Here is a 20,695-nt window from a genome sequence, read left to right on the forward strand (position 1 = left end):
CACAGATAATTTATCAAAAGCAAGTTGCACACTATTGTAGAACCACAATTAAAGACCAGCTGTCTGTCTTTTGCTGGTCTGGTGGCTTGGGGGGTTTAACTGCTTTAGTGAGGAGAAGGGTCGTAGCACCTTTATGATTGGTAGGTAGTGTAATATGCAACAGGACCCATCATTCTCTTGTGACATTCACAGGGTTACTTGGTTAGTCAATTTGTGACCATGAATGATACAGTTCAATAATACTGAACAGAGGAACCGTATTCACAATGCCAGCATTATTTCCTTCACTAATGCATCTCTACCAGATGAGTTGAATTCCCTTTACTCCCACTTGGAGGCTCTGAGCACCGAGCCCAATATCAAGTTTCAGAGTGAACCAAGGGAAACTTTGTGTTATACAGATGCAGCCATTCAAAATGGGTGAGGTATTTCGCGGCATACCCCGGTGGGCGTGTCGCAGTATCATGCGGTATCACGCAGTTAACGTGTGTCACGTGGTTAACTATCCGGCGTCGCCTTGTAAAACCGCCAGTGGGAGCTTAACCTCTCATGTACAGCATTTGAGCCTTTAATTTTGAACTGTGTATTACAGCATGTTAATCATCAGTCATTAAAATGTTGGTATATTTTATGAAAGCAAGATTGCTCAGTTGGACAAAAGTACACAACCTACCTTTATCAGAAATATTTATGCATCAAAGCCTTTACTGAAGATATTACTAATAGTATTAATAATGGATGACTTTGGACAAGCTGTATACTCAAAGTATAATTTCTTTAGCACATTTGTACAAGCACTTGGAATCTGTCCAAGCCATACTTTGTCAGGCATTTTGTTTTACTTCAACGGGCATAAAAACTTCCTTGCTTTTAACAGGGCGTTTCATAATTTCTAACTACGAAAATGATTTAAAATGCGACACCTATCATTCAACTAGAGCTTAAAATATCACAAGGATCCTCAAGAGCACAGCAAAGAGTGTTTTAAAAGACACTTGTATATATCAACGCTTTCTTTTCCGTATACCAGATTTTATGGAACCACTTCAGAGGGGTGTCAGCCAGTCAGATTCCAGGAATCGGCACTTTAAAGGAAAAATACACACCGGTATTCCATTTCTCCCTAACGATTTTAAGCATCGAAGTATTTAACTAGCATGTGAAATAGCGTGTGAAAAAGTGGTAGTTTTAAGCTTTTCTGCTAATATAATATGGAATCGCGTATCTGAAGAATTTAATAACGGTATTCGTGTGCTGCGACAGGGCTGTGTAGGGCTGTTTCGCCTGTCTGTTCATGCGAGCTGTCTTGTAGCCGACTGGTCTAGGTGCGTGACTACCAACTGACAGGTTCTGTGTTTGAATCCAGCTGGTGCTGGACTTTTCTTTTAACAAACATTTCTTCGAAAAAATAGAATAGCGATATTATGGACAATCAATTGACTTTTATATTTCAAAATATCGCAAAATGATCGATATTTGCGATATTTTGAACATATCTTCCCTTCTGACAGCGGTTCCTGCTTCTATTGTGTGTGTGTGTGCAACAGAGTAAATTTTTATAGGAGAAATGGAGGCTGGACAGTATGCGTTACAATATAAACATTTATATTGATTTAACTCGTGTTCTGATTTAAATTGCAAACACGTGTTTAATTATATGTGTTTTTTTAATCATAATCAGGCTAATGCAACATAAATTGATACAGTATCTTTGTCTTCTAAGTATCTTAATAAACTTTCAGCATAGCTTTCTACCCGTCAAGATTTATATTTCTTGGGATTTTGGGATCAAACGTGGAAGGATTAGATTGTAATCGTTTTTATTTGTCAAATACGTGATTGTATTTCTGAATGTTATGTGACACCTACAGTAGTTCACTGCTTTAAATACATCGAATTAAGAAAGTTATGTGTAGCACTTTAGATCTTTTTTCTGAACCAGGGAAAATCTGATCATGTTTCTCTATAACAATAATAAAAAACTTTATTTTACATATCGCCTTTAAAAGTGGCATCTCAAAGCAATACAGTAGATCGAAAAACAGTTAAAAGGGACCAAATTAAATACCAGACAATCGCAAACGCGTTTTCAATAAAATTATTTTATTCATTCAGCAGTTTGTGAGAGGGACATCCAGCAGGGAGAGACACATACACCGGTTTTCATTGACAAAATTGTTTTTTTTCCAATTCCTCTTGTCTAACAGGAATGTTTTGTTTGTGGTTCCAATCAGGAGGAGACAATTCTTTCCATTTTTTTTGTTTGATTGCTGGTAGCAAACTGATCTGAGGATCTACTCCAGCTCTTTCTCTTTTTATCATACAGTAAATTTTATTTTCTTGCTTTCTGAAACACAATATAACAAAAAATAACCTCACAAACTCAAAGAAAAAATCCTTGCTCCCCCCCCTCCCCTTGGCAGTACTTCCTCCCATGCTTTTAACTAAGGGCATCTAAAATACTGTCAAACAGCTACAATGGTATCTCTGTACAAGGCTTTGACTGTGTCAATCACAGCACCTACCGTTCCCTTACCAGCAACAACATGGATCCTAACACTCAGACATTAAAAAAAGTCAGACCAAGAGAGAAAATACCGAGCTTTACAACATGCGGTACCAGTAACATTTTACCCACAGTAGACTCACCAACCAGATGTGTTTCAGTTTCTGTGATAAGCCTAGATTAATCATATCCTCTCCTCTAGTAGGAGCACCAAGTGTAAACATGTAACGCCCCTATTAAAAATAATGGCAAAACAGAAGTTCACTCTTTCTAGAACATACGTTCCTATGGACACTCCTAAAATGTATAAAATAGTGTCCACAGCATCTCATAATAGAGGCAAATGGGGAACTAGAAACTCATTTCATACAATGCCATCCATGAGGGGTTAAATACACCCTGAGAGAAATTAATTTCTGGATAATTCAACGGCTGTGATTTCTGGAATATGTATTATCCCAAATATTTTCAAAAGAAATTGAATCATTTCAATGAATCTGTGCCATTCAAGTACCTGCTCCAGACAGTAACCACTGCTAAGGGTTTATATGAAGCTTGCATTAAAAGACTTTAAAAAAATGTCATGTTCCCATAAAAAAGTCATGCCTTGGAGTATAGACCCCCAAAGGAATGCCATAGACTCAAACTGCAAAACAAACACACACAGAAAGAAAGTATTTGTATTGTAATTGCAAATCCTGGTATGAGTGATTGGTATGACTTTCCTCATTACAAATCTCTTATTAGAATTTAAATTTCTCTGTAACTGCAGGTCAGAACAGAGAAAATGTAACTGCCTTAAGGAGTTTACGATTATGAAAAAATAGAAGGATAAGCATGATACGTATGTCTTCTGTCATTTTCTAAGTCATGTTACTGAGCACCAAATCTTATTGAGAATATGAATCCATTTAAGGTTTAAACCATTAAAGTAAAGGTTTATTCCATGCTGAAAATGTTTGTACCAGACTTTTTTGAGGCCTGTTTAATTGTGTCTGAAGTCTGATGTTGTAAATTTTATTGTTAAAAAGATCCATGAAAATGTCACTACTAAAGTTAGCTGGTACTGTTGGTATTGTAAGTGGCAAGTAGAGCTCATATTTTAGATTTTGTGTAGTTGCTAGCGTTGAACTGTGTGTTGGATGCACATGAATTGAAGGAATGGGCAAACATAGCTGATGCGGATCCACAGAGCCAGCATATTAAGATGTTTATAATTAGAGGCAATTTGTTTAAATAACTAGGTATGGATACTGATGTGCAAGAGAGGTGGAAAGGCTGTTTCCTTAAGCCAGCACTATAAAATGTTTTATTCTCAGTGAGATGCTGCCATTTCATAGTCGGTTTCTAACACTGTGTATAGTTCCATCCACACAGTGCCTTTACTTCCATCCATTTCTAATCTCTTTATCCAGTACAGAGGATTTGGAGCCTATCCCAGTAAGCGACGGACACAAGGCAGAATACACCCTGGACATAGCGCCAGTCCATCACAGGACAGACAGACACAAACACACACACACCAGGGCCAGTTTAAATCTAACCTCAGAACCTTTCTTTTCAGAAGACTTAGTGTCTGTATCTGCTTCATTTTCTAATTTTGGTAGCACCTCTAACTGCTTGTCTTTCTTATATGCATTTACTTTGTAATCTGTGGTCCTTTTATCTGTTTTTACATCTACTGTATTGTTTTGAGATGCCACCTTTAATGGTGATATATCAAATAAAGTTTTTTATTATTGTTATAGGGAAACATGATCAGATTTTCCCTGGTTCAGAAAAAAAGATCTAAAGTATACTACTTTGTCACTCTTCTCATTCCCTTTGCTAAATGACTTTTCATACGAATCTGATCAATCTAACTGCCAGTTTTCTGTGCTTTCTCTATCCTGCTAGATTTGCAATTATTCTGAAAATTTTCATCTTGAAATAACTCATTTCTAAATACCTTTTTCACTGTTAACATCTTGCAGCAACTCTGCGACAAAATATACACTCTGACAGTTCATCCTGCTACCAACATTAAATAAAACAAATCTTAAGATTTCTATATTTATGTCTTTATTTAGTGGTTTCATTAGTGACAAAGGCTAAACTTTCTTGGAAAAATGTATTTTATGTGTTGCGGAAAAAACTGACTTGCTTTAACAAAATATGTTTACAAATCCTTTCACCTGGCATTTTCGTAGTTAGAAATTATGGAACGCTCTGTTAAAAGCAAGGGAGTTTTTATGTCCGTTGCAGTTCTTTTGCAACATGAATATAATTATATCGTTATTAATTTCTTGAGATACGCGATTCCATATTATATTCCCTTTTAATCAAATTCTAAAAGTATGCTTGTTGACTCCGGTATTGCGTTAGTTAAAGACTTCGATGCTTAAAATGTTTAGGGAGAAATGGAATACTGGTGTGTATGTTTTCTTTAAAGTACCGAGACCAGCCATATACTGTATGTTTAAGTTCCAAAATTAATATCGTTTATGGACTTCACACGCGTTGCAGTATGCTCCTATTCTTTTTATGCTCAGGCACTAAGTAAAAGGAGATGCTTCATATTGCTTGACTAATTTTAAAAACTAAGTTATAAATGCAGACGCTCCCTCGGTGCGCTGCTCTGGTGCGCCGGCTCTTACACAGTGCCTGTCTGCCGTAAGCCTTACAATATACATACCCAACACTGCTTGTACCCATCTGTCATGCAAATAAAACACCTTGAATTGAATTGAATTGAGGGGAGAGGGGGGGAATACTAAAGCCAATACTGGCTCAATACCCTCAATGGGCTTTGAAGTGCTAATGCGTTGGTTTAACAGTCCGGATGTGGCAGGCTTCCAATGTCAACTCGACTCGATTGGAAGACAATGAACGTATTTTAGCCCTAAATGAATTAATAGCAAACATGGTTTACATAAAATACATTTTTCCAAGAAAGTTTATAATAATACGATCTATAGTTGAAATCTAAACCTACTTTAAAAAAAAAGGAAAAGCATTTTCAGAGAGCAATCACGCTGTGTTTATGTAGAAAAAGCGATTAGGTTTATGAGCAATCTAATTACCTATTCGCTTAAAACGCTATATAAAATAAAGTTTATTTAGGGATGAATGATCAGTGTCGCAGTTTAAATAATGGGAGTCAGGAAACTAACACACAGCGCCACCGGATTTAATAACGCAATAAAAACGCTATAAAAAATGTGACTAGGCACAGAAAAAGTTTACAGCACAGTACAATAATAAATGCTGACCATGACTTTAGAAGCATAAATTACCTTACACTCAATTTAAACACAAGCTGTCTTTCTGTATGAACCTCTAAGCTGGTTCATACAGAAAATGTAGAAATGCATTTGCCTGATTATGATTAAAAAACACATAATTAAACACGCGTTTGCGATTTAAATCAGAACACGATTTAAATCAATATAAATGTTTATATTGTAACGCATACTGTCCAGCCTCCATTTCTCTATAAAAATTTACTCTGTTGCACACACACACACAATAGAAGCAGGAACCGCTGTCAGAAGGGAAGATATGTTCAAAATATCACAAATATCGATCATGTTGCGATATTTTGAAATATAAAAGTCAATTGATTGTCCATAATATCGCTATTCTATTTTTTCGAAGAAATGTTTGTTAAAAGAAAAGTCCAGCACCAGTTGGATTCAAACACAGAACCTGTCAGTTGGTAGTCACGCACCTAGACCAGTCGGCTACAAGACAGCTCGGATGAACAGACAGGCGAAACAGCCCTACACAGCCCTGTCGCAGCACACGAATACCGTTATTAAATTCTTGAGATACGCGATTCCATATTATATTCCCTTTTAATCAAATTCTAAAAGTATGCTTGTTGACTCCGGTATCACGTTAGTTAAAGACTTCGAAGCTTACAATGTTTAGGGAGAAATGGAATACTGGTGTGTATTTTTTTCTTTAAAGTACCAAGACCAACTATATACTGTATGTTTATGTTCCAAAATTAATATCGTTTATGGCCTTCACACGCGTTACAGTATGCTCCTATTCTTTTTATGCTCAGCTACTAAGATTTCCCTTCAGTGGTAAAATTCAATATCTACAACGGGCACAGTAAAGATGTTTACATTAAGTCTTTCTACGGCAGACCAACGGACCACGAGTGCCCCTGTCGGTCAACCAATCACGCACCGCGGTACCCCGCGTCATCTTACGTCATGATACGCGACACCGCAGCCAATTACCTGCGGTACGTGTCTGTACCGCTCACTTTGAATGGCTGCATCTGTAGCTCTCTAAACATGAGTGTGTAGAGCCTTTAAGAGAACAGTTTAAGAAAACTCGTAGAGCAGCCATACTGGATTGTGTCTCCCCTCAAGTCCTTAATACGGTACCTGTGCAGGTCAGCTATCTCCTGTACAGACATTTCTAACTGCTCTCTCTCCCTGTCAGTGGTACAGGAGCGCTTCAAGAACACCACAATTATGCCACTGCCCAAGAAGACCAAGATACCTTGTTTGAATGATTACTGCCCAGTGGCACTTTCATCAATGATCATAAAGTCCCCAGAAGGAATTGTATTGTCCAATAAATAGTAAATTGCACTATCCCAGATTCCCTTGAACCACTTTAGTTTGCTTTACTACCCAAATGGGTCAGTTGTTGATGCCATATCTCTAGCACCTATGTTACAATGCTGTTTATAGATTACAGCTCAGTCTTTAACACAATTGCTCCCAAAAAGCAGCTCCCAGAACTCAGGAATCTGGGCTGATTCAACTCTATCTGCAACTAGATATTGGATTTCCTGACGGGTAGACCTCAGATGGTGAAAATTGGCAGCAATATCTCCTCTACAGTCCTAAACACTGGAGCTCCTCAAGGCTGTTCTCTCAGTCCTAGGCTGTACTCCTTGTTCACCTGCAAGTGTACAGCCATTTACAGCAGCAACCACATCACTTAGTTTGCAGATGACACCACAATTATCAGGCTGATCAGCATTAACGATGAGGCCGTATACAGGAGTGAGGTGGAGCATCTTACAAGAGTAAAACAAAAGAGCTAACGGTGGACTTTCGGAGACACAGGCTACACACTCACAGCCCACTCAGTAGTGATGGAACGAAAGTTGAAACAGTCACCAGCTTTAGCTTTTTGGGAATTCACATTTCCAATTACCTAACCTGGACTGTGAACACAGACTCTATCTTGAAGAGGGCTCAGCAGCGCCTCTATTTTTTTGAGGTGCCTCAAACGATAAAGAATGTCAGTACCTGTGTTGGTGAACTTCTACTGCTGCACCGAGAGCATCCACACCAACGGGATCACTGCGTGGTATGCAAACACCTCTTCTCGAGAGAGAAAGGCACTGCAGAGAATGGTGAATGTAGCCCAGAAAATCATCGACCATGGTCTCAAATGCAACATGCAACATATTTATTGTTCTCTTATTATGTTTGTGATGTACAGTCTTCTACATTTTGTGGTGTTTTCTGTTGTAGAGTTGTTTCATATACTGTGCATGTACTGAGAGATAAGTGTGAATAAGAATTCCAATGTATGTGTACATATAGCATATAGATGCAGCCATTCAAAACGAGCGAGGTATGCTGTGGTAAACCATGGTGGGCGTGTCGCATGACAACACGTCATAACGCGTCATATCGCAGTTCTGATCATAGTATCTGGAATCACCTTGTAAAACCATCAGGTGGAGCTCATAAAGCTTAACTTCTCATATACAGCATTTGAGCTGTCGCCATAAAATACCTTGTTTCAAATCCCGGTCACTGCTGAAGGACAATATTTTTCCAATTAAGAATTTCTTTAAAAGTTCTTTATATTCTATATATATATATGTATAGAAGTATTCTTTAGATTTTTAATAATTTTAAACTGTGTATTGCAGCATGTTAATCATTAAACATTAAAAAGTAAAACCGTAAATATTACTGATAATAAATATTATCAACACTTTATTGAATTTCTAAATTTCAGAAAACGTTCAAAGATAAGTGAGTTAAGTGATTACCAATTTTCATTAATACTTGCACTCGTTATCGCAGTAAAAGAAAGTCATACTTTTCAGTATTTAATTATTAAAGAATATAATATGGAATCATGTAGCTAAAGAAATTAATTACGATATTAATTTAAGGATCTAAATACAGTATGTCTCCCAAGGCGCTTCCCCGTCGTAGCAACCAGGTCGTACCTGCACCGGTGGGGGTGGGCACAGCTGGCCGGCTCCACCGGAGAGGGCGTCTTCTTTCTGGGACATCTGCTCTAGTTCCACCAGCAGCACCACTACTGGGTAGCCCTTGTAAGGGCTGTGGCCACCTGTTACACCCAGGAGGTGCTCAGGCTCTGGGTGTTCACTGCCCCAAGGTTCGGTCTCTTTCTGGGTCAGCTAGCATCTGCCACAGGTTGTCCATCCTGCCTGCTTCTGACATAAATGCAGCATTTTTGAGTTCACACAGGACAAAGGGCATATGGAGACATGGTAGGAAAAACAAGCAACCACTTTTATTCTCTCTTCAACACCACACCAAACACAAGATTTACACACACATAAGGGAACAGGTACACAGGTTAAGGGTGGTAACTCGTTAACAGAAGACTACACACTTACAAAGCTTCACAGAACACTTAAACTAATATAACACTATTTACATAAGCAGGGTCAGCTGCTGGTCATTGTGTTGACCCTCAGACTCCCCCTGGCTACAACTCCCAGCCTGCTTCGTGGTACCCTGAGTACCTAGGTGCACTTCCTCTTCACCACAGGGCGAGGGCGCTACAATACTTTCCCATCTGCTCAGCCTTACTGATATCACCTGCTTTGTTAACATTGTTGAGTACACTTACTTCTTACTGAATTACATATTTATTTCTACAAGTCCTTTCTGCAAAGGTTTAAATGCAGTAATTTGCAAGTTATGATTTGCAATAATTTTAAAGTAACTGAGATCCTATTTACTGTTTCCTGAAGCACCTTTCCAAGATCTTGCCATAAAGCTGTCTTTGGGAAACTGACAGGTTTGCATTTAGTAATTAAATATGGTATAAAACTGTGTAAATCATTTATAAATACTGAAGTAAAGCCAGCTGGCCTTTTTATAATAATAATAATAATAATAATAATAATAATTGCTTACACTTATATAGCGCTTTTCTGGACACTAATGGGGACTCCCCTCCACCACCACCAATGTGCAGCATCCACCTGGATGATGTGACGGCAGCCATAGTGTGCCAGAACACTCACCACACATCAGCTCTCAGTGCAGAGGAGAGCAGAGTAATTAAGCCAATTCATAGATGGGGATTATTAGGAGGCCATGATTGATAAGGGCCAATGGGAAATTTGGCCAGGACGCTGGGGTTACACGCCTTTTATTTTGGCTTCAGTGATAGAGGGATAGATGTTGCTTCCTTTTTAATAATTGTAACTTGAATTTGTTCTGTAAGAATACCATATGCCTTTCTTCACATAGGTAATAGGTTAACCTATTAATTATTAATTAATATAATCATTAATAATTAATGATTAGCAGTGGAAAGCAACCTCTCTCCAGCTCTCATTGACCGTACAAGTCTGAGCTCCTGTACTCCTAGACTCCTCTCTCCACAACCCTGGAACCTTCAGCTTTCACTACCTTCTCAGTTCCCATCTGGGGCTTCTGCTAGAACTGGCCCCTTCAGGGGTGATCTTTCATGGGATCAGGAGTCTCCCCACAAGACTCTGTTTCTCACTGACAAACCTGACAGTGAGGGTCTAACACAAACCACCAGACTCTGCTACTCACTGTCTGCTTGACAGAGAAAGCCTCACCCTAACCTAAACAGACCACTTCTGTCTGTTTTCTGATCCTTAATATGAGAAATTGGGCTGCCCATGGGTATCCCTGCTTCCTTCATAATCCTGTGTGTCAATTAATGCTCTTCTCTGTGAATCTGGGAACATCTGGAGTGTCTCCACACTGCTCTCTGGTGGCCAAACCAGAAAGAAGCCATGGCATCTTCACTTGGGTTTTCACTAAAGAAGAAGCAGACAACCTGCCTCAAAGCATTTCAACTGCTCTTCAGGTACAGGAGAGACTCAAAAATAAATCAAACTCCGGGCCTTGATGGCATCTCACCAACATTACCCAGAGAAATAAGAGGTGTTCTTCAGAAGACACTGACAGAGCTCTTCCAGCAGCAGCTCAACACTGGGGCTGTACCCAGGATTGCTAATGCAGCGCCCATCCACAAGGGTGACAATACTGACCCAATTACAGACCAGATCACATCACTTCTATAACATGTGAGCTTATAGAAACAATTCATAGAACTAATCACCTATATGGAAATAATATTCTAGTCACAATGGATTTAGAAAAGGTAGGTTTTTCTTAGCAACCTAATAGATAAAGCTTACATGTGACATACACTGAGCGTATGATATGATGTATTAACATTTTTGAAGTTCCTCATAAAAGATGAATTCTCAATTTACAGACAGAAGGCACTCAGTTAAATGTGTGGTTATGGACTGAACTGGTTTAAACAACATGAAACACAGGGTGCAGACAGTAAGGGAATATTGAAATTGGGGTGATACACAGTAATTAAATGAGTCAAGGGGAACTACTGTATATTAGGACCTGCTCCCTAATTTATATCAAGAATTTGGATTCTTGTATATAAAGTAAATGAGTCAATTTTACAAAAAGATTAGAAAGCTTTGTGAATATTTTTGAAGCAGAAATTTTCATTTAAAAAGATTTGGATAAACCTCAAAATTAGGTGTTTTTATGCAAGTATAGTAGTGTAGAAAAGGAATTTAGTCTTAGGTTCGTTGTGAGAAAGACACAGTGAGTTTATTATGTACTGTATGCATACAGGAATGACACAGCCATAGAGTATCCACAGCCACAGAGTAGCGGTGAAATTCAAAACATGAGTTGAGGTATCCCTGTTTAAATAGAAGAGTAAGCACAGAAGATGAAAGAGATTCCCGATAAGTAGCACCATCACCCTTCCCCTAAGGGGGTGATTGACATCACCCATGATTGACATATTTGTACATCAAACAAGAACACAGGCAGCTTGTTTATGACCCCGGATATTCATCCTCTACCAGCCCTGGAGCATCTTGTTATTGTTTATGATTGGCATCTGCTGGATCACTGCCAAATGGTGTATTACAACACCTGCTATTTCTCAAGCAGCCCAGGCAACAGTTAAGGGCCCGAAGAAGCTCTTAACCCTTTCCTTCAGTCATAAAAAAATAAAGTCTAAACATAAAATAGGAAACACTGAGCTGGAAAAGACTACTTACTCAATGAAATGACTCAGGTGTTGTGAGGAAGCAATAAATAAGGCAAACACAACTTTAGGCTATACAGTATACTCACAAGTGTAGCATTCTAATCAAGGAATGTACTGTTAAAATTGTGCAATGCACTAGTTAGCCCTCATTTAGAATATTGCATACAGTTCAGGTAATCATTTACCAATAAAGATATTGCTGCTCTTGAATCAGTACAGAGAAGAGCAGCCAGATGCAGGACTATGAGGGAACTTTATACAAGTTCTCAAAACCTTCAAAGACATTGAGAAGGTCAACACAGCAGACAAACCAGAGGACACAAGGGGGAAATATGTGGAAGTGCATTTCAATCCAGGAGCAGAAGGCATGTCTTTGTACAGAAGATTGTGGGAAAATGGAACAAGCTTTCTGGCCATGAGGACTCCCCTCCAGTAGTCATTACCATGATGTTACAGTTACCAGACTGCGCCAGTTCGCTCCCCGCACAGCAGCTCTCAGTGGAGAGGAGAGCAGACTGATGAAGCCAGTTCATAGATGGGGATTATGAGGAGGACATGATTTGTGAAAGTCGGGGGGAAATTTGGTCAGGACACAGTGGTAACATCACTGCTTTTTCCAAGAAACACCCTGGGATTTTTAAAAACCACAGAGAGTCAGGAACATGTCTCATCTGAAAGATGGTGCCTTTTTTACAGAATATTGTTCCCCTAGGTATACTGTGGCATTAGGACCTGCATAGATTGCAGGGTGAGTGCTCCCTACTGTTCAGAAAGGTACTGTAAACTGTACTTTGTAAAGTTCTGTTTTCTATTTCCACAGTCCAAATTTCTAGGTGCCCCTAGTGAGATGACTTATAAGTTTGGGTAATTTTTAATATATATTTGTTGTGAGGGAATGTACATTCTTGACTGGATCATACAGCTGGAGTGCACCTGGGTGGATTATAATGAACAAGAGGCATAGGCAGGGATAATTAGCTGATAATTAGAGCAGGTGGAAGAGAGCAGGAGTGTCTCTTTGAGAAAAAGACCAGTGGAAGTTATATTTAAGCAGTAGTTATTGTTTGGATGTTTTGAGGTTTGTAACTAGTCCTGCCTCATTTCTCTTTAGGAAAATTATTGTTTAAAATGTAGTTGCTGTATGCCTTTTGTTTTAATTGTTTTTTATATCAAAAAGAATTTCACTGGCCCATTGAAAGTAGGAAGACTGACTATGGGTGTAGCTTTGAAATAGACACTTCATTAATTGGCGATTGGTATAATGATTATAATGATTCCTTCAGGAGATTTTGTTTGTAACATATTTAAATGATTAAACTATTAGGATGTTTCAGACTAAAATTTTTCTGGTGCTGAGAAAGCAAACTAACCACTAAACAGTTTTTAAATCACTAGCTAGGAGGAGACAAATGCCAACAATGGGAGATCTGAGTTCAACATTGTGGGAAATGAACCCTGTTTCACAGACAAAATCAGAGTGCTGTTACACAGGAGAGAGTAATGACCTGTTCTGTCTCCCTCTTGTGGTCAATACTTATAACTGCACTCTATCTTTCTGTTTGATTTTATTGATTTTGTTATATTATCTATAATGTTAATTAACATTATTTTATTTGTAATTTTCACTTTCATAGCCTATTAAGCTTAACATCTAAATACATCTAAACATTATTTCTGTGTATTTATTACACAACGTTTATAAATGATGTACAAACCCAGCTCTGTTCAGTGTGATTGTAGCTGCTCTGCAGCTGTTCTCAGCCTCAGTCCTCTGCGGTTCCTGTTGATGAGCCAGAGAAGCTCCTGCAGAGCTGAGGGAGGTTTTTGTACAGACGTGTATCACTGTGTGAATGGAGTGCTGTAGCCCTGCTGACAGTAATATTCTCCTGCATCTTCAGCCTGGACTCCAGTGATTGTCAGTGTAAAGGCTGTTCCAGACCCACTGCCACTGAATCGATCAGGAACCCCAGTATAACGGTTTGTTGCAGCATAAACCAAGAGCTGTGGAGCCTGACCAGGTTTCTGGAGGTACCAGTGCAGGTTGTTGCTAATAGACTGACTGGCTGTACAGCTGATAGAGACAGAGCTTCCTGGGAGAACAGACTGAGATGGAGACTGAGTCAGAACAATCTGCCCACTGGACACTGGAAGTGAAATAGCAACAAGAAGTATTAATACATGCTTTTTATGTTCGTATATATACACATTTGTTACATTTCTATTGAAGTTCTTTAAATTGTAGATTTATTCTAAATTTATTCTACGTTCTTTCACACTTTGGTTAATATTGTGAAATTAAAGTTAGTAAAATAAAAAAAATAGAATTAGAACTATTTTCTTTAATCCTTACCCCGAGCAAAGAGCCCCAGTGTCCCCAGCAGTAGAATCAGTGGCATCATTGTCCTGTGTGTGTCAGTAAATCTGAAAGGGCTGAACAGTGACTGATCCACACTGTGAGTCTTAAAGTGTTTGGAGCAGTGAGGCGGCACAGGTATGCAAAGCTCCTTCCTGTATACAAATCCTGTCACAGACAGTTAGAAAAGCTGATCTGGGAGAACAGGTGCAATCTCCAAGGGTTGGGCCTGTTGTTGTGTATATATAATATGTAGTGCATGTAGTGTACCGCTAGATCAGTACTCTGACTTTAGAGCTATTACATCCTGGCTCCCATTAGTTTGCTATTGCTCTTCTGCCCAAGACAATCAGACACCCTCAGCATCATTCAATGATGGACCTGATAACAACCTAATCAATCCTCAGCTGTGATTTTGTACCTTAACAGTAAGCACCCAGCTCATTTCATTGGTAAACTCACTGGCTCCTCTCCTCTCTCCAACTAACTTGGCAATTCTGACTTTACCCACCAGGTGACTGCAAGAAGTCCAAATCAGGGTTTACCTTTTTTCCAACATGCCAGACCCAGAGAGTGAGTCGGTGAAGAACTGAATTCTGCCCGAGATATTCTTACTGCAACAAACTAAATCTTCTATTTCATGAACCAATTGTTAATTTTGACTGATCATTGAAACTGTGAAAGTTGGACTCTTTGTCAGCATTCTGAATATCTTAACATGTTCAGTTAAGGGCTGTAGCTGGGACAAACCAAATTTATCCCACCTGCCTTCCTAGTGGCTGTACCCAAACAGACAACTGTGACCAGAATGTTTTAAGTGGGGTATTTAAGGCAGGCCTATCTGTAATTTTAAACAAGCTTTTTCTCTTAACATTCTGAAAGCACTGATCCAGTGGAGACTTGTTGACAATTGTCATCTAGACTACTAGATCAGTACTCTGACGTTAGACCTCTACCACATTTAGGCTATGCACATATTGTACACCTTTTAAAAACAATTAATTATTCTCTAAACATTCTGAATGCACTGATCCAGCAGAGACTTACCTTCCCCTGGAGATCCTCTTGCCAGCATCTGGGGATCCCAGTCCTCCGCTGGCCTTGCTAAAGAACCTGCTATTCCTCTGTTTATTCCCAGCGAACTCGCCCCAGTGACCCTGCTGTCTACTTTCCACACAGCTCCTCTCATGCTGGTCTCCCCACCTTTTCCACAGACAGGTCCCTGTCTTCAGACTGCAATGATAATAATGATAATATTGCTTTATTAGCCCTATACAATTTCTTGCATTAGGAATTCTTTCTTTCACATACCTCAGACACAGACATACAGAGAGGGAGAGTAGCTTGGGGTCAGAGCACAGGGTCAGCCATTGTACAGAGCCCCTGGAGCAGTTGGGGTTAAGGGCCTTGCTCAGGGGCCCAACGGAGTAGGATTCCTCTGCCAGCTGCAAGATTTGAACAGGCAACCTTCCAGTCACAGACACAGATCCTTAGCCACACTCCGCAAAAAGAGCATAGGCAAGGGATCTCATCATGTCCCCATCACTATACTGGGGCATTAGGACCCATATAGACCAGAGCATGAGCACCCTCTGCTAGCCCCACTAACACCTCTTCCAGCAGCAACCTTGCTTTTTCCCAGGAGGTCTTCTATCCAGGTGCTGACCAGGCTCACATCTGCTGAGCTTCAATGGGTTGCCAGTTGTGAGTTGCAGAGTGATATGGTGTTGGCAGCCTTCACTCGCTCTGAGCCCAGTTAGCCCCCACATCACTCGCTCTCTGCTTCCTGCTCTCTGTCTCACCTCCATCTCATCTCTCTGATCTCCCAAGATCCCTGCAGTCCTGCGCTTGGGGCTCAACCTGTCATTTCACTGCAGGGCTTAATAGCAGCTGCAGCCTAACATACATGTACAACTTATTGATACAACACCAGAACATGCATAATAAACATGCATAAATATAAAGGCTGTTTTCAACCTTGTAGGTTATATCATTATCAAACAGTTAAATCACATTTATTCTCTCATACAAGTAAATATTATTTCACTATTTTGAACTATCAAACGTGTGTCAATAAAATGTTCGGCATACTAACATTTTTTTGTGTATCTGAACTTCCCAAAGATCTTATGATGGGAAGGCTATCTATTTTGTAGGACTTTGGAAAGATGTAATATTGTGGTTGGGAATCTTCCAGGATGTTCCACTTGTTATTTAAGATGCAGACCAGAAGCTTGGGGACCACATCTCAGGTGGGTTTTAATAGGGCTTTAGGGATATGACTGCCAATTGTGTGGTGATCCATAGGACTATTACTATATGATGACTGGCAAGTGTTGTGGAGTGCTGTGTCTTTTTTCCTTTAGTTCCTTCTCTTTAGTGTTCTGTCTATTCCAGGTGTGGACCAGACTGCACACATCCATTCTGACTGTGTGGTAATTGATGAGCATCCAGGCATTAAGACACACTGTAGATTCTATATGTGAAGAAACTTCTGCTGTGCCAATTGCACTAATAGAGATAGCTTTTAAAATCATTTTCAATCAGAGCACTCCAATTGTTAATTATGATATCATTGATGCATTTTCAAATTCATACTATACTATATCATACTATGTTAATCATCACATTCCATTGGAATATCCCTTACTGCCAAACTTTTATTAACTTTTTATTTCTGTATTTTGCTTGTGCAAAATGTTCTCCCCGTGTTCATATGGGTTTCCCACCAGGTGCTCTGGTCTCCTCTCACAGTCCAAATACATTGTTAGAATAACTGGCTGCTGGGAAAATTGACCCCAGTGTGAGTGTTTGTGTGTCTTTTTGTGTCCATCTGCCTAGCAACCGACTGGCATCTCTTCCAGAGTGTATCCTGCCTTGCAGCTTTTGCAAGTAACACAAGTCATGTGGTTTTACAGAGGGTTCTCAATTTACATGAAGGTTGCGTTCTGGAAATCCCTGCGTATTGTAAATTTAGCGTATTTTAAACACATTTTTCCTATTTAAAATAATGGTAAATGCTATAGTTGCGTTCTGCACGCGTAAGTTTGACTCTGCTTTCACACTATAGATGCGAATGATGGGACATGGCATACACTAAATACCTTCAATACATCAACTTGTACCATGTATAAAATAAAAACACAGTTTACACAGACATGTATACAGTACATGAACATACATAAAATACCTAAAATATAAGTAAGCATCAGTCATGTTTACTGTAAATGGAATTCTAGAGAGAGTGAGAGAAAATGTGAGAGAGAAACACATTTTCAACAATAGCATCACTGTGTAGCAACATTCCCAATGCACCAATGAGACACTTGCATCGGGCGCCCAACGGCGTAAATATGCAGCGTTCGTTATTTTGACTCGCACTACATAATTCAAACAAAAATATACTGAAAGGTATATGGTTTAAAAACACATATTTCAAACTCGTGTAAGACGCGAACCCACTGTACTGTATATTGTATTTTGTATGTATGTGTAACTTATGAATTTTCTTTTTTTCTTCTATCTTTTTTGTATCTCTGTTATTTCAAGCACACCACAAAAATGAGAAATAATATAATCACAGTTATTTTAATAGTATGACTGAATTAAATGATCTTTTGTAAAAGCAAAATAAACTTATAAGTGCACCTACAGTAGGTCCCAGCTGCAGCAGTGCAGTCGCTGTGCAGTCCTCCTAAGGGAGGTTTTTGTATGACTGTGAAACACTGTGTGAACAGAGCTTTACTGTTGATGTAATGGTAACTCTGACAGTAATAATCTGCTGCATCTTCAGCCTGGACTCCTGTGATGGTCAGAGTGAAGTCAGTCCCAGATCCACTGCCACTGAAACGCTCTGGGATCCCAGTCTCACGGTTAGTTGCTGCATAGATCAGGAGTTTAGGGGCTTCTCCAGCTTTCTGTTGGTACCAGGCTAGGCGGTTATTACCATACACTGTAGGACTGGTCTTACAGTTCACAGTGACTGTCTGTCCAGCGAGAACAGATTTCACTGCTGTAGTCTGAATCACAGTAACCTGTCCACTGGATTCTGAAAACAAGAGAAAACAGTCACATACATTTTTTAAGCTATTTCACTTTGTGTCTGTAAATCTTGTTTATGTAACATGCTAAAAGCTATTAACAACATGAAAAAAAAAGAAAAAAAGCTAGGACTAAGTCAGCACCTAGCCAAGTATTAAATTATACCCTGAGCAGAGATGAGGAGTGTCCAGATGAAGATGGTGATGAAGCTCATTGCTGCTGTGGGTTCTGTTGTCATGAAGGGCAGCTCTCAGTCATGAAGTGTTAAACTCACAGGGCTATAAACACTCCCAGAGCACTTAAGCATGCACTGCCAATGCAAAGTGTCTCTTCTATGCAAATTGTCTTCCTGGGTTCAGCAGCACTTGTAGCCAGTCAGTGCTGGAAACACAGGCTTGGTGCTGTGTGTTGTGACAGGGCAAGACGAGCAGTTTGATTAAAGCTCAAAGTGCAAGTTGCCATTTTAAGACATCAGTTAACCTCTTCTATTATGGTCAAAAAAGGTATGAGCTCCTCAGAGATACAAGAAAGATTATAACCAAGGAGGCTAGTGGGCCCATCTTGCTTTCTTGGTTTCAATTAGCTAATCGGGAGGCTGTGGGTTGAAATCCCAGCTAGACCACTGTTATTGTGCCCTTTTAGAATGCACTTCACCCAGATTACTGCAGGAAAATGCTTGGCTGAATCAATAGGCTGCCTTAATTGAGACTGCCGAGTTAATTGGTGATTATTGATGATTGATGATTGTGGCAACTTGCTCCAAGCATCTACATCATATGATCATATACAAGCTCTTTCCACTTCTATTGCTTTCCCAAATCCAACCTTTAACCAGGTGTTGATCTTGAAATAGGATATTTGATAAACATAGACCCTTTCAAGATGTTGAATTTTCAGTCAGTCTTGATTCCTCTTCTGTCTTCTGTTTTCACTGTGAATATGTGCAGTGCATTAGGCTTTATTAAACATGTTTGGCCACAATATTTCACCAGAAGCTACTTTACTGTCACACACAGGAGAAGGAGATGGTGTACTTAAAGAACAACAGGACAGGCTGGTGGAGAACCGTTGCGGAAAGATCTTGAGAAAGCAAAACATGCTTTGAGGCATTTTTGTTTTGTAAATGACTTTATGTAGATTGAATGTACATTCCTAAGTCAATACATTTTTCCATCTCCAGAAATCACAAACCATGAAAAACATCTGAGACTGAAACATCCCCTCTTTGCACCAGATTAGTTTCCTGCTTTTAATGATTTTTTCCATGATGTTACACCTTGAAGCAGCTCCAGGAGAGCAATATTCTCCATGGCTGTCCTGACATTAAAAATAAAGTTTCAAGCAAGATATAATCGTATCATATCTAAAAAGAGACAAACTGTAGCTTCTCCAATCTCTATAACTGACTACTACAGCATTTGTGAAATAAATTTTCTAGAAATAGCCTGTCTTTGGCTCCTCTCTATAATATTTGTAGATCTCCACAAACATATTTACAGTACTATAATGGAGGATCCTGTAAATGCTATGAAGCAACCAATATAGAAGAAATATAGAATAGAATAAAATATTATTCGCCAGCACAGTCACCAGAAGCACATGTGAAAACAGTTTTCTAATTTTTATAGAGAGGGTTTCCATATTTTCTGCTTAAATAAGGTTTGGATATTCACAACTCAACAGCAATGCCTAACAGCTTTCTATATTTAGAGAGTTTCTCCCCAGTAAGGAATGTTCTGTGGGTACTCCTTCTCAAATGCAGTGAGTGAAACAGAGGTACTGGAGGCTGCCTTGAGGTCCTTGAGGAACCCCCTGTGTTTGCTGATTTCAGACCCAGACAAGCTCTTAATCACAGGCTGATTGATTTATGTTTTCCATGTTGGGCATATTTGTAATTCAAAAAATATTTTGCTTTCTGTTCCAAAAGGTCATTTATAATTACAGAGATTTGTAATAGGTTACAGATCCGTATCTGTTTTAGAGTTTTGCTGTGGCACCTGAAATGAAGCCAATTGGACCTGCAGAAGGAAAATCCTCTTCTGGGCATGTTTCATACCTTGTCTGTCTTCAAAGTGGGCATGTTCAATAATGTCATTCCAATTGTGGGTGCTTTTCTAATAGTGTCCCTCCTTAAAATTAGCGTGTCAGATATAGGGTCACTCCTGCTATAGGCATGTCTGATACCACATCACTCCCACCCTTCTGTTCATTTACAATTCACCGTCAAGTAAGAGCTGTTTAATCAGAATCAACGGGAAATGTGAGAATGACTGTCAGTGAAACTCTGAACTCTGGAGAGGTTCTGCCTGGGCTTCGAGCACTATAGCCTGTAGAGATCGCTGTGCTTTGGAAAGAAGAGCCCAGAGGCCCTGCAGGCTTTTTGAAAGCTACATCTTTACTTGATGATCAGTGTCAGCAGATGCTTTGTCATTCACGCGCTGGGCCACGCTCATGGCAGACTTTCTGATCGATCAATCGATCTCGATCGATAA

At 39.4% G+C, this 20,695-nt stretch overlaps 1 protein-coding gene and 1 gene segment (V, D, J or C); both read right to left on the reverse strand.

The window, feature by feature from the left end:
* LOC148646745 (NACHT, LRR and PYD domains-containing protein 3-like) overlaps positions 1-20,695 on the reverse strand; it is a 2,700,574-nt gene that overhangs the window by 618,586 nt on the left and 2,061,293 nt on the right. The window lies entirely within an intron of this gene.
* LOC148646755 (Ig kappa chain V region Mem5-like) overlaps positions 1-20,695 on the reverse strand; it is a 364,474-nt gene that overhangs the window by 93,313 nt on the left and 250,466 nt on the right. Inside the window, 1 exon segment of the V gene segment in view lies at positions 13,666-13,953. Coding sequence covers positions 13,666-13,953 — 288 coding nt within the window.

Source organism: Lepisosteus platostomus, chromosome 16 (genome assembly GCF_059453375.1).
Source record: "Lepisosteus platostomus isolate fLepPlt1 chromosome 16, fLepPlt1.hap1, whole genome shotgun sequence".
Classification (NCBI taxonomy): Eukaryota; Metazoa; Chordata; class Actinopteri; order Semionotiformes; family Lepisosteidae; genus Lepisosteus; species Lepisosteus platostomus.